General features: G+C 44.1%; 1 protein-coding gene across 1 annotated transcript in view; it reads right to left on the bottom strand.

The window, feature by feature from the left end:
* LOC149457300 (arylsulfatase L-like) overlaps positions 1-9,486 on the bottom strand; it is a 44,479-nt gene extending 34,993 nt beyond the window's left edge. Inside the window, exons 1-4 of the mRNA XM_089683870.1 lie at positions 9,346-9,486; positions 6,583-6,704; positions 5,239-5,361; positions 820-1,234 (exon numbers count right to left, since the gene is read on the bottom strand). Coding sequence (XP_089539996.1) covers positions 820-1,234; positions 5,239-5,361; positions 6,583-6,704; positions 9,346-9,485 — 800 coding nt within the window. The 5' untranslated portion in view covers position 9,486. The remainder of the gene's footprint in view (positions 1-819; positions 1,235-5,238; positions 5,362-6,582; positions 6,705-9,345) is intronic.
* Positions 9,487-15,607: the final 6,121 nt, after the last annotated feature.

Genomic DNA, 15,607 nt, shown 5'->3' with positions numbered 1-15,607 from the left:
CCAGCGGTAATAGATCGCTGCTCAGTTCTCCGGAATTCTCGGAGAACACAGTTCTCCTGTGAATGCAGTTTATGAAGCAGTTCTCCGAACGAAGGGAGAACGATCTCCAAACGCTGGAGAATGGTCTACAAACTCTGGAAAACGACTGATTTTACTATAATCTCGCGAGATTACAGTAAAAGATCAGTTTACTAAGCAGAGGTAAATTATCTCTGCTTAGTTTGTGGTCCCTCCGATTCTCCAGCTCTGGGCTGGAGAATCTGTAGGGAGAACACAGATCTCCAGAGAAGGGCTGACATGATCTCCTGAGTGTTATAAACTGAGAATGACCAGAGAATAGCTGAGATCCGTTGAATCGCAGCTATTCTCTGTGTCATAAATGGACACCTTAGAGCGGAGACTGCGAGCCAGGCCTTCTTGTCCGACATCAGTGCCTGACCTCACAAATGTGCTTCTGGAAGAATGGTCAAACATTCCCATAGACACACTCCTAAACCTCTTGGACAGCCTTCCCAGAAGAGTTGAAGCTGTTTTAGCTGCAAAAGGTGGTCCAACTCAATATTAAACTGTACAGACGAAGACTGGGATGACATTAAAGTTCATGTAAAGGCAGGCTTCCCAATACATTTTTCAATATAGTGTATGCCCCTTATGCTGATTTTTCTGCTTTTCATTTTAGCTACACTTAGGCTTTAAGGGGCCATCATTAAAGTGAAACCTGTTGTTTTGCCCATCATGGACAAAGCACAGTTCACTTTAAACCTCTAAAATCTATAATCCTATACTGGTGCTATATTGTAAAAGTAGTAGGTTTATTACCTGGTAATAAATGTTCTGGCCTCCTCAATTATCTGTTTAACTTTTAACTCCAGATCCATTGGCTGTTCCACAATGTCAAAGTTTCTCATTAAAATGCAGTTCCAGTGTGGTATAAATGAAAAGGCCACATTCAAATACAGGAAGACAATTGAGCAAATAAATGCAAAAATAAAAAGTTTCCAGGGAATAGTGATTAGATGAAATAGTTTGATGGCTAGTAGTGTAAGAACAGTAACAGCCAATATATGTGAAAAAAAAATAAATTGTTTCTTTAGTGGAACTTCAGTTTCTCTTGAAGCTTCACAATCATTGAAAAAAGTAAAAGGAATACCAAAAAAATAATCAAAGCCATGGTTTAATGGATGGTGGCAAAAGTCATTCCTTGATTTGCAATTGACACCTAAGTGCCACTTTCCTGTTTAAAACAAAAAAATATCCATAAACATTTCAGTTTTATTAAGACATGACAAAATAAAGATGATTATTAATCCCTTCCTGCAGCCGCCTACCAGCCCTTTAAGTGGATCAAAATGCCAGAAGGAGGGCATTCAGTTTATGTGACCGCTGTGATTAGCTGTCCCATGATCAAAAGTAACCGATCGCAAGTATGCATCAGAAGATTTCTATGACAGTTTAATTATTGTGCTGGTAGCGTGCTCTCAGCACAGTAAACTGTTTTCATATAGACACATATATACAGCCACTTGGCGTTAAAGCCTACTAGCCAAGAGGACGCATGTGGAAGGAAGAGGTTAAATAAAGAACAGGAGAGATTTCAGATGCCAGTGTGCCTAAAAATACTGCTGGAAACTATTCAAAACAATAAAACTTTTATGTCAGGGTTAAAAGCAGAGGAATGATATGTTTCTATTTGGGATGAGTGGGATGATTTTGTTCAAACTGCTTTTGCAACAAAATAACAATTTTGCCTTTGAGTAACATTTTGCAGGAGTAAGGAATAATTTTCATTCATCGAGCTGCTTAGGCAAAGTATGTTTGGAAAAAAGAGGAGAGGATTTTTGGTACAACAGATCTAGGATACTGGATTTTAAATTGCGCTAAAAATTGGGCATGGCTTAAAAGGGGTGTGGTTAAATAGTATCTGAGATGACTTACATAGTGCAGAATGAGGTAATGTTAAATAGGGAATGTACAGTGTGGAGTGTATGACAGTGGGTAGTATGTACAGGGAGAGGAGTGCAGAATGTATGACGGTGGGTAGTATGTGTAGGATGGTGTCAGTAGGTGGTGTCAGTAGTTCTTCATTTTTATTATTTTTTTTTTTTACAATTGTATTATTTTTTTTACAAATTAATGTTTTATTATTTTTATCATTTTTCAAAATGCTTTTGCATGGCCAGTGGATGGTGTCAGTAGAGCAATGGAGTGGGTGTCACAATTTTTTAATTTTTATTATCTAATTTTGTAATTATTTTTTACAACATATTTCTGTATTATTTTTTTCACAATGATTTTGTGGGGCCAGTGGACAGTGTCAGTAGGGAGCACTAGTATATGTTGGGCTGTCATTAGATTGGGATGAATAAACAGAACCTCTACCCCCTCATATCGGAAGGAAGGGAATGGATGGACGGAAGGAAGGAAGGAAGAAAGAGGAGGGAGGGAGGGAATGGATGGAAGAAGAAAGGGGAGGGAAGGAAGGAGGGGTGGGAGGAAAGAATGAAGGGAGGGGATGGAGGAAGGAAGGGAAAGAAGAAAAGGGAGGTAGGGAATGGATGAGGAAGGAAGGAAAGAAAATGGATGGAGGAAGGAATGAAGGAAAAGGAGAGAAGGGAGGAAGTTAGGAAGGAAGGGAGGAAGAGAGGGAGGGAGGGAGGGAGTGGATGGAGGAAGAAAGGAGAGGGGAGGGAGGGAAGGAAGGAAGAAAATGGAGGGAGATAATGGATGGAGGAAGGAATGAAGGAAGGGAAGAAAATGGATGGACGAAGTAATGAAGGTAAAGGAGGGAAGGAAGGTAGGGGAGGGAAGGAAGGGAGTAAGGAAGGAAGGAAGGGAGAAAGGAAGGAAATGGATGGAGGAAGGAATGAAGGAAGGGGAGGGAAGGAAGGAGGGGAGGGAGGAAAGAACAAAGGGAGGGGAAGGAGGAAGGAATGAAGGGAGGGAGGAAGGGAGAAAGGAAGGAAGGATTGAAGGAAGGGGAGGGAGTGCCAGAGTTTCCAAATGATCAGTCTGCCCCTGATATACAGTATATCTATTACTACCATCCTATGGCCTTTTTAATCTATTACAGTTGAACTGCTCTCTCTGGGCAGGGGTCTGTGTGGAAAGGGAACTTCCCTCTCAAGTGTGTGTGTGTGTGTGGGAAGGGGGTTGCGTTGAACTGAGTCTTTGCTTTGGTGAAAGAATGTCTAGCTTCGCCCACACCAGCCTGTACTCACAAATGTCTTCAGATGAATAGATTCCTCTTTCCAATGTCTTCCAGACATCTCTACCAGTACCTCACACTGGATCTTCAAATGACAGCCCCTCAGTCAGCCTCCAGCAACTTTCAGCTTCCAGGCCCTTCAGCTAGGCCAGCTGAGGCCTCAAAAACAGCAAGGCCTCAGGCCACCTGTGCAGGGCTCACAAAGATTAGCTGGGACAGTATAAATCGTGGGTCAGCAGCCCATAAGTCACGATTTACCAGTGGATTGTGGCCAGGTAACTGGTAGATCATGGTCTAGGCTTGCTGACCTGCCATCCCAGAGCATCAGAGTGCAATGCAGAGGGACTACTTGTAAAGTTGAAGCTGTAATATGAAGCAAGAGCCGCTGATATCTCCTCTGTAGTGCTGGCTCCTATCCCATGCAGAGTGATACCAACTGCACTCCACCTCTTACTCCGGCTAGCAGTCTCCAGATTGGTGCCAGCAGCAGGAAAGAAGAGATTTTCAGGTCAGGGTGAAACAATACCCTGTGCATTTGCAGTTTTGGGGGGGTAAAACCCCATAGTTAAGACATGTTTTACCAGCCCCGCCCCAATTACACCCCCTTTAGCTGTAGAAGTTAGGGATGTACACATGCCACAGCAGGAGTTATACGCCCTGTCATAGTTGGTGGGTGTAGTACCTGCCAAGCATGACCCATTCAAGTGAATGAGGCTGCTCTGCAAGTGCCCTGCCATGTTGTACAGTGCAGCAAACAAGGAAACACCTTGGACCCCGCAGAAGCATGCAGCTGCGGGGCGCTTGCAAAGCTTTCCCTTTACCTGAATGGGTTGCGATTGGCAGTCGGTAGCACCCACCAAAAGCAACAGGGGTTTTATTCCTGCTGCGGCATGTGTACACCTTGGGCTGCTACCTCCGGGTTTTAACCCCCCCAAATTTATGTGTTGGGGGTTTGCTGCTGCCAAATGCAACTAAGTGCTCATTCACAAGTGCAGCAGGTGCTGCTTCTCCTCTGAAAAGCGATACAAGTGTGTATGACAGGTGGTGAGGAGGCGATATGTTGCCTCCTCACCCCCTGATTTAAACTAATGACCATCGTGCAATGTGCGCGATTGCGACACAATAGTATGGCAATTAAAGATTTAATGCGAGTGTGAGGAGGTGACGCTGGGTGACACTGTGCCCGCTGATCTTTGCCTTCTCCCATGTTGTTCAGGAAGATCTCCACCTCTTTAAGGTTGCCTACCCCTGGTATAAAGATTAATGCTGCCCATTTACATTACTCCATACCTATGTTCCAGAACTAACCAAGAGGTTCTGGAGATAAAGGGTAAGAGCAATTAAATCTGAATCTGCAGCCTATGAGACATAGAACAGACCTAACCAAACATATGAATCTGCACTGACTACAGTAGCTAGAACTAAATTTGAATAACCCAGAATTGCATCCACACGGATTACAGTGAAACTAGCTAAATTTGCCTAAGGACAAATACAGCTCCACTGGGTACAGTAGCCAGAACTAAATCTATCTATTCCTAGCACCTATCTAGGAGGGTGCTACACTTATTTTTAAATTGTCGTGTTTAGGGAAAAATATGATCGTGATGGAATGGTTTTCATGCACAGATCATGAGAAATTTATCAACCTAGCAGGGGCGGACTGACAACTCATGGGGCCCCCGGGCAATAGGTGATCATGGGGACCCTGTGTCCTCACCCACAGCCAAAAAAAGCCTATGAAAAAGCCAATTAAAGGCACCAGGGGCTTCTCATGGGGCCCCCTACTGACATCGGGCCCTCGGGCAGTGCCCGAGTGCCCAAATGGTCAGTCCGCCCCTGCAACCTAGTATGTAATTCATCCTGCTAGCATTCATTCAGAACTAAATAATTTTTGTGTGGGCTGACACTTTAAAAAGGAAACATTGCCTTCACACCAATATCTCACATTTAATCCTAAAACAAAAGGGTTGGATTAAGATTGACATTCTGAAACATTACATAAAATATGGATATTTCCCAGCAATACTCACCAATAATTCCTGTTGAATAACCCTGTTGCTTTAATATTTTTGCAAATGTTGTTTCATTACTGGGAAGACCACCAGATACAGCATTCCACATTAAAACCCTAAAACCACCGTGACCTGTCATGCCTAAAGACAGGAAAAATGGAACAAGGATGAGAAGCATCAATAGTTAGACAACTCTAATTTAATTAAAAAAAAAATAGATATAGGACAAAATAGAGAGATAATACATTTTATGGGAACAGATTATTTTTTCCATCCTAATAGCAAATTTACAAAAAATAAGCTAGACATATCAGAAGCTGTATTTGATTGTTTTGGTCTGGTCTGTGGGAGGCTGCATGATGGCTTGATTCCCCCTGTTCACCTGGAGGAGCTCTGGATAATAGATTCAGGAAAAGTTTAATCAGCAGCTTAATATTTATGTAGCCCTAGCCAATCCCTGGAGTCCTAACCCAGAGGATTCTTCGAAAATGCAAAAATACCCTGAAGCTGAGAGTGGCAGGGTCTTCTTTCAGAGAGAATGATCACAGCCTAGGGGGCTGTTTGCCCTCCCTGGACACTACAGCCATGTGCTTACCAAAAGGAGGCCCCAGATGGGAGGCTGAAGAGCCTGGAATCACTTAAGGTTACTGAGAGCTGGCTGACAGACTCTTGTCTGAGGATATGGTCTGGTACTTCTGGGAGCAAGTCCCTGCAGGATACTGGTAAGAGCAACCATTTGTCCAGAGGCATCAATGAGTATAGACAAGGGTGAGAGATCCTAGAGACTTAGCGCTGCTGTCAATCCTCCTGTATGTTAGAAGGTCAGCTGAGTGTTTGCTCAGAAGTTACTGTGTCCTGAAGAGCATAGTCTATCTAATTCCTTGTGAAGGGACTTTTGCTTGGACTGTCCACTGAGGATGGCTTAACTTCCTAAATACTGTCATTTCAGAGCCTGATACCTGCTATACATGTACTGTGCTCAGTGTTCATGGAAGCAAGTTGTCTCAAGTTGTTGCTAGGAGTCACTAGAGTATCCCACCATCTCCCACCCCAATCCAAGTTGAATCTTTAATAAATCATTAAAAACCCATCCCCTGGACTGTTTCGTGAGCCAACAGAGTGACTATGCATGTGAGCCTGGTTGTGGGGCAGTTATGGGATCCCAAGCACCTACAATTTTGCTGGCTCCTATGGGGTAGCACTACATATTGTTAACCCTGCTCTGCACCTAATTAGTAAAGTTAATTTTACAGCTTCTCTCTCTCGCTAATCATTTGGCCAATTACACTTCCTCTTGGAATAAAAGATATGTACATTTAATAATAATTTAAAAATGTTATGTTCAATTTACTAATATATTACCTGCTCTTATAGGATATCGACCAGTTAGAAAGGCTGATCTACTTGGGGTGCATACAGAAGCTGCAGCTATATGCTGTGTAAGTTTCACACCTTCCTGTGCTAATCTGTCAATGTTGGGAGTCCTGAAAATGACAATGCTTAAGAGTTAGTAAACTGATACATGAAAAGAGAACAATTAAAATAACAAATGTAAAATGAGCCTGTGCTTGCCCCATGCAAATATGCAGCATCTGAAATTCACTTTTGGTAGTAAGAGGTCTGGTTGTATGACAGATTAGAAGCAACTAGGGACTAAATGCAGAGTAAATAGGCTGACTCTGAGTTCCAATACCACACCACAGTTTCTGCTGGTGATAATCTGCATTCCAGGCTGATTGGACCATGGTTGGAGATTCTCTCCATCACTGCTGATCTTGTCTTCAGGTCTCTAACACCAAGATGAACACTGCATCGCTATCATTCTCAGGGGCCCCTGCAACTGGACTTTGCTGCAACATTGATCTGGAGGTATCTTTATTAATACAACATATCATTTCTCCAGGACTCTTGTTGGGCTCTTTTGTAATAATACCTTTTTATACACTGCTCAAAATAATTAAAGGAACACTTTGAAAACACATCAGGTCTCAATGGGGAAAATATCATGCTGGATATCTATACTCATAAGGATGCCCCATTGTTTGATGGAAATGAAAATTATTGTCAGAGATGCGGGTGTGACCAAAAGTGTGTGGACTGACACAGGGAAACGCAAGCTTCAGATATGGTATAAATAAGACAATTTATTAAAGCCTAACAATACAAACATAAACGCAGTGCACCAAACCCCAAGCTAACACAAATACATACAACAAGGTGAAACAAACCCAAACCTAAACTGATACAGATACACAGGTACATACACATATAGAGCACAGCGTAGTCAGGCAGGCCGGGTCAATAACTATCGGGCAGGTAGGTACAGGAGGAGCAGGCGGAGAGAATGGTCAGGGTCACAAGCCAGGGATCAAAACAGGAGAAGTCAGCAGAGGTCAGGATCAGGCCGGGTCGGCAACAAGTCAGGCAGAGGCAGGAACAGGAACAGGAACGCAGGTTACAAGATACAGGGGCCCATGGAAAAACACACACCAAGGCACAGACTGCAGGTCTGGCCATCCCTTAAATACACCTGCAATCAGCCCCAGGTGATGGCTAATTGTCGAAGTGAACCTCTGGTTGTTGAGAGCACCCGCTGGCCAGCCCTGGTACTGCAGCCCACAAGGCAGGTGAGTCCCACCACTATTGGCAAGTCCATTCCTGACAATTATCAACCTACAGAGGACTGAATTCAAAGACACCCCGAAAATTAAATTTAAAAAATGATGAAACAGGCTAGTCCATTTTGCTGAAATTTCACTGCAGCAACTCAAAATGCTACTCAGTAGTTTATATGGCCCCATGTGCTTGTAGGCATGCCTGGCAATGTCAAGGCATGCTTCTAATGAGACGGATGGTGTCCTGGGGTATTCCCTCCCAGATCTGGACCAGGGCATCACTGAGCTCCTGGACAGTCTGAGGTACAACCTGGCGGCATTGGTTGGGCTGAAACATGGTATTTCAGAGGAGTTCTATTGGATTTAGGTCAGGCGAGCATGGGGGCCATTCAATGGTATCAATTCCTTCATTCTCCAGGAACTGCCAGTATACTCTCGCTACATAAGACCAGATTGTCGTGCACCAGGAGTTACCCAGGACCCACTGCACCAGTGTAGAGTCTGACAATGGGTCCAAGGATTTCATCCCGATACCTAATGGCAGTCAGGGTGTCATTGTCTAGCCTGTAGAAGTCTGTGCATCCCTCCATGGATATGCTTCCCCAGACCACCACCAAAACGGTCATGTTGAATGATGTTACAGGCAACATAACATTCTCCATGGCTTCTCCAGACCCTTTCACGTCTGTCACATGTGCCCAGGGTGAACCTGCTCTCATCTGTGAAAAGCACAGGGCGCCAGTGGTGGACCTGCCAATTCTGGCATTCAATGTCAAATGCCAGTGCCGGGCATTGAGCACAGGGCCCACTAGAGGACGTTGGGCCCTCAGGCCACCCTCATGAATACCATTCCTGTTTTGGGGGTCATCTCATTGTTGCCCATCTAGTGCACCTGTTGTTAATTTCATTAACACCAAAGCAGCTGAAACTGATTAACAACCCCCTCTGCTACTTCGGATCCATCCTGCGGGGATCGTCGGCTTGATTTACAACTTACCTTTTCATGGAGCTGGTCCGGTGTCACCCCGTGCGGCGCGCACCCCCCACACCTGCTTCGGGATGCCACTGATTGGATGTATGTACTATTATTAACCGTTTCTTATATAAAGCCTGTATTGTTTCCATACTGGTATGCATCTATGTACTTATGGTTTATGTTATATGCTGGTTGCATTAGTTTATCTGCTCCCAATTATTTGGGTTAGATTACTGGATAATTTTCCAGGAATTGAATCCTCAATGTTCACAGATTGCCCTGTGTGGAGGCATTGCCAACTTTATTATCAAATCAACTCTTCCACCTAGTGAAGGTACTGGTTCTCTTATTAACCTACAGGTTTAGTGCAATATCCTGTTTGGGAATGATCATTTGTAATACCCCCCCTTTCCCAAAAGAGAGCTACCCCTTATGAATTTAAAAACATACATAATATTTTTCAGAAAATAGATAGAAAATGTAATATCTGTCATGTAACATTACAATCCTAAAAAATTCCCATTTAATTGTTACCTTATTGTATTATTCCCAAAGCATCCAATTTCTCCAATTCCAAGATCATCAGCCATGAACAGTAAAATGTTTGGCTTGTGACTATTTATTGGATATGAACAACTAAGCAGAAAGTAAAGTAGAAATGGCAAAGTGTCCATGACTTTCCTGAAAAAGAATACAAATTGCAAGTGTTACTCTATTACTGGATTACTTAAAGTCGAAGTCTAAAGTATTTAGTCATCAATCAACCCAGAAGGTTAACTAGCGATGAGCTAAACATACCTGGGTTTTAGGCTAATAGGAATGGGGTTGTCCAACAAATGGCATGGGGGTAGTAGACACTAAGCCCAAAAAAAACAAAAAAGTCCACCTTTGGACAGAGTAAGAATAAATAATTTTTTCCACTGTCTTACTAATTATGATGTGGAGCAAAGTACTTAAAATAATAATAATAATATAATCAAAACCTGCTACTAAGTATTGCAGAGACAAGAACCCACAGGGGAAAGAAGTACTACGCAAGATCTATGCAGTGTGACAAAGCTTGTTACAATCTTTATTAAATAGAAAATTGAGACAAATTAAACTACTAGAAAAATAATAAAATATATAATAAAAAGTAATTGAATAAATACCTCCACCTTTCACCATAAAATCTGTTAACATTCTCAAAATAAACTAATTCCAGACAGGAATGGTTTTAAACCATTGCACATAAAAATCACAGTCAAGTAGTTTTTTTTTTTCAAGGTGAAGATGGTGAGCGTGTTTTAAATTAATATCTTCGATGAGCAATTCTGCCAGTACTAAAATAAAGTTCACTTCCACCATGGCTTAAGATTGTGATTGTGCACTGAGTAGTACCTCTTTCCTCTGTGGGTTCTTGTTCCTGGCATATTTAGTAGGGGCTAAGCACTTCCCTAAGTAATGTCTACCAAGCAAACATTTTTTTTTTCAAGATTCCGTTTGGCAAGGCACACATACAGTATATGATCATTACTATAAACAGAAAGAATTGCTGCGCTAGAGATAAAAATCATACAAAACTAGCTGCCAGCACAGTAAATATAGGATACACAATATAAATCACTGATTAAAACAGAAAAGTGTAGCGCTATAACAAGTGAGTAAAATATGAAAACAAAAACTATTAGAATAACATTAAAGTCCACAATATCATTTGTGAATAACTCCCACCAGTGAGTTCATAATAGACAAAATAAAGTGACAAAAATAAAAGAAATTTCTTCAAATTCAAAAACTATGTGCAAGGCAAACACTATGTGTGCTGCACCAACCAATATGAGGCTTACTAGAGAAATTCTGACCCTCACATGAGAAGTCAGAAGCTCTTGTTGGACTTGATTAAAAAAAAGGACTTGATAGTTCTCAGCAATACATTTCCTTTGTACTTATAAGTGGCAAAAAAACCCAATAGTGTAAGTCCAGCATATATTTTACTCAAAATCAGTTAAAACCACTTACATGGATGCTGTACAGGGAACCCACAAAGTCTACACACTCTTTATTGAGTGTGTTGTCGCTGCTTTTGTGGGAACCAAGCCCTTAGCCCTATAAGCCAGTTGGCTAGCCGGAACAACCTATCCAGCAATGATTCTGGATGAAATCTCTGTCCTGTTGGCTGTGCTAGAAACAGTGACAAAGATTTCCTAAAACTCTAAGTAAAGGTGTAGCTCGTGAGCATGCTCGAAGTATCCCAATATCCAGGGCACGGAACCAGTTATCCTTGGTGATCCTTCATATGGGGGGAACAAAGTTTCTGTTCTCGTAGGATGCCGAAGTCACCTCCAATTGCAAGCAAGTATGGGTATAATCACTACTTGTACAAGGCAGGATGCCAGGATCCCTCATAGCCAAAGGCCCAGATGCTGGAATAATTCCTGACTGAGAAAGAAACCCTTAGAGAAGCTGCCTTCATGATTGAGCCTTTACTCAAAACTGGACTGAAAGAGATCCCAGGAGCAGCAAGCACGATGAATACGAATCAAGTATGAATACCAATCAATCATGCAGCCTGGCAGGCCAGGAAAGGTGGGGGATGAGAGAGCGCCCCCTGAACCATACCATGCCACATTCCCTCAAAATCCCCCTTGTCCCAATGTTGATGAGGATAAGGGCCTTTTCTCCACAACCCTTGCCAGTGTTTGTGGGGGTGCAGAGGGATGACTTAAAAACCCCTACTTTCTGTTTTAAAAAATATCCAAATAGGTGTGTCCAAGATGGTGACCGGAGCTGACGTCTGATCCTGAGCTCCGGCGACTTGAAGTTAAATCCGCTGCCATCCAGGCGACAGCGGGCCTTACGCGGCCACCGGAGGCTCTGCGGACCCTGCCTGACATCTGAGGAGGGGTGCCGGGCGTTTTCGTCCCCCCTCCGTCCACTCGGAGATCCGGTCGATTTGCGGCCTACCGTGGCGTGTGGAGCTGCGGTCTTTCCCACTACCGCAGCCGGGATGGGATGCTGCCGCGGCCGAGATGGGACGCTGCCACACTGCCGCTCTGTCCCCTGGCCCCCTGCTATAAGGCCAGTTTCTGGGACAGCCTGTGTGGGTCCCCCTGGCTTATGTGTCAGTCCCGGGGAACAAACCAGGCCCACATAGGTTCCAGTAGGGCCTGGAGGCCCATAGAAGTGGAAGAGCAGCCCTTGATAGGGGTGGAGGCTTCACCCATCAGCCCCCCCTTCCATAGATGGTGAATTGGGGGCTCCTGTGGCCCCCCCTTTCAGGCCTTTAGTGTTGCTGACCACTTGGCCTGATTGTCACAGACCCTCGCGTCCCTCCGGCTGCTGAGATCTTGGGGCCTATGCCTGCTCTACTTGGGACTTTATCACCCTATGGAGGGAAGGTACCGCCACAGTTACATCTGAAGTCTGTATCTACCTCTCCCTTCCCAGTGCGATAATCTTCTCTACAATTTATTGGCTATGGAGGGACACATGATGTGCTCCGCAGCAATGGATCTTATGTGAAGGCAACCCTGTTGGGGGACACGCACACATAATCGGGGAAGATGACTGTGTGATCTCCCTGTGCCGTGCCACCAAAACATATATCTCGGCAATTGGGCTTCTACACCCTGGCGTATAATTTCAACCAGTTGAAGGTGTTTGTGAACTACCTGGATTTCTCTTAAAAATGCACCGTACCCCACGCACCAAACCCAAACACCGGGCTCAGCAGGAATCCCCTCCGCATAGTCACATTAGCAAGCTAACGCCCAGCCCCCCCAGAGCCTGATGACATCACGCAGCTTACAGGGGATCCTGAGTCAGATGGCGATAGCCAGCAGCAGTTCCCATCGGGCCTGACTGGCCCTCTTGAACAAAACCCTGAAGCCTTGCTACACAAATTCCGCGCCATAGTGCGGGAGGAGATTACAGTTGCCTCTCGTAAATTATCTTCTGATCTGGTAAAAGGCCTAAAAGAACTGGGCCAGCGCGCCCATCAACTGGAAGAACATATGGATCTGGCGACTACGGTCTTGGAGGGCCATGAACAGGAGATGGATGATCTGCATGCTGAGCTGGACACTTTAAAGGATAAATTGGAGGATGCTGAGAATAGAGCCCGCAGAGATAATCTCCGCATCCGCGGGGTCCCTGAGGTAATCACTGATCTACAGGGTACTGCTACTGCTCTATTCCAGGAAGTGGCTCCTGAAATCCCCTTGGAACGACTGGAGTTTGACCGTATCCATAGAGCTTTAGCTCCTAAACCCATAAAATTCCACTTTTACCACACTAAAGAGCGTCTAAAGAGCACTAAAGAGCGGAATTGTCTGGCTTTGGAATTTCAGGGTCACTCTATTCAGCTGTTTGCGGATTTGTCCCCAGTCACGATTGCCAAACGTCGCATCCTGAGACCCTACCTCCAGATTTTACAATCAGCTGATATTAAGTACAGATGGGGCTTTCCTTTCAAGCTCTCTTTCTCCTTCCAAGGTCGTCAGTTCCAAGCTTCTTCACCAGCGGATCTTCGCCGTCACTTTCAGGAACTGAAATTGGAGTTACCACACTCCCAGAACTGGGAGGCAACAGTTTCTACACTCCCTCGAAGTTCCCAATCTTCGCGTAAATCTTCTCCTCCAAGTCAGAGTAGCTCTCAGGCTCTTCAATCTCTACAGGCCCAGCGTTTCCAGAAGATTTCTGCGACTTGACATTCTGTGTCCAGTTGGGTTTTTCACATTTATTTTTTTTCTACTCTTGGAGATGCGGGTGACATTGCCCATATGTGATCCTATGCAGTTATGCCTTGTAGCACTTTCTCCAAAGCGGCTAGTGCCTAAATAACCATGTTAGTTCTGTGTAGACGCTTCTACTTATGTTATATGTTAGTTGATGGGCGGAACTGGCGGCGGATCTCAGACCGCGGGTGTGACTCAGCTCACAGGGCGGTCCAGTGGGCGGTCTCACCCCTTCAGTTATTTTGGAGCTTCTCCATTTTTGAAGTTCTAGTATACTGAGATTCCTATGGCCTTACTAGCCAACTATAGGTAAATTGTTCCTGGGTTTATTAGCCTAAGTTGTTTGTTTAGTATTTTCTTGCCTTAACTAAGTCGAGTAGTTCTGGTGGACTATGGTGTCCCCCTCCGAGCTGGTTAGTGGACTGGATTGGTGTCCTGCCCGCTATCCAGCCTTTTTGTGGGTATTTCACCCACAGTGGATTATTAAGATGTTTGTGCTAATCTTACTGTTTCATATGAATATTGCTCGTATACCAGATGGTTTCTTGTTTTCTTCCTTCTGTCCTGTCCTTTTTTCTCTGTTTTTTTGTCATGTGTGTTTTGTGTTTTCATAAAATTTTTTTCAGGGCTCTCGGGGATCGTAGCGGAGATGATCGTTTTCCCTTCCGATTGCCATGTCGCTAAACTGGTTATCCTTGAATGTTCAGGGCATGAACTCTCCGCAAAAACGGGTAAAGATATTTAAGTTTCTCTGGGCTCGCCAAGTCGACATTGCTTACCTGCAGGAAACTAATTTTTCAAATACCTCTGCCCCTAAATATTTCGATGCATGCTACCCTCAGGTTTTTCAGGCTACTGGCCCTACTAAACAAAGGGGAGTCCTTGTTGCTTTTCACGGCAAAACCCCATTTGTTTGTGTGAAGCGTATTGCTGACCCAAGCGGCAGGTATCTTTTATTACAGGACACGATTCAGGCTATCGATGTTACAATACTGACCTATTATGCTCCTAATGTCAACACTGGACCCTTTCTATCACATATCTGCTCCCTTCTGGCTGTTCATCAAAAGGGTACTCTTCTGCTGGCAGGAGATTCCAATTTAGTATTAAACCCATCCCTAGATAAATACCCTGCAGAAAACTCAAATTATTCCACGTCGGCCAAATCCTTCACTCGTACGTTAAGTACCCATGACCTGGTAGATTTATGGCATGAATTCCACCCCCGAGGGAAAAGACTACACTTACTACTCTCACCCTCATCATTCTCATTCAAGAATTGACCATGCTTTTGTATTGCGTAAACATCTTCCTTTGGTACGCTCTGTCTCTATCCTCACGGTTCCATGGTCCGATCATGACCCCATTTTGGTGGTTTGTCGATCTCTCCTCTGTAAGCCATCCTACTCCTCTTGGATTATGAATGACTCTCTACTTTCACTGAAGGAGATTCAGGCGGAACTATTGCGTAAATCCCAAGAGTATTTTCAGCTAAACTCAGGTTCTGTCTCTTCTTCGGTGACGTTGTGGGAAGCTTACAAGGCTGTTCTCTGGGGTCATATTATTCAGATAGCTTCAAGGCGGAGGAAGGATAGACAATATTAACAGAGTCAGCTGGAATCAAAGTTAGCTTCCGAGTCGGCTCAATTTAAGCAGATACCAACCCCATCGAACCACAGGTTGATAGATCATGCTCGCCTGGAACTAGATCTCTGTTTCACTGATGAGGCTGAGCGCTCTTCGTGATGGACACGCCAGAGTGGTATAGTAAAGCAAATAAACCAGATTCCATGTTAGCACGTAGATTGCGCTCTTTCGCGCACCATCCTAAATCGATTTCTCTACGCACTCGTCAGAATGTTCTCACCAGTAATCCTGTAGCGGTATTGGAGGAGTTCCGGCATAAACTAGCCAGACTTTATGCGGAACCTACACGGGCTGATCCCCAATCTATATCTGATTTTCTATCTCATTTGTCCTTACCTACTTTGACTCAGGCTCATAAGGACCTGATGGACCGTGATATTCAAGTATCGGAAGTTCTGCAATGTATTGCAGATCTGAAGATGGGCAAACGC

This window comes from Staurois parvus, unplaced genomic scaffold (genome assembly GCF_062004578.1).
Source record: "Staurois parvus isolate SC_StPar_1 unplaced genomic scaffold, SC_StPar_1.0 ptg000327l, whole genome shotgun sequence".
In the NCBI taxonomy this organism is placed as follows: Eukaryota; Metazoa; Chordata; class Amphibia; order Anura; family Ranidae; genus Staurois; species Staurois parvus.
The sequence above is the reverse complement of the archived record's forward strand: the minus strand, read 5'-3'. Positions and strand labels throughout refer to the sequence as shown.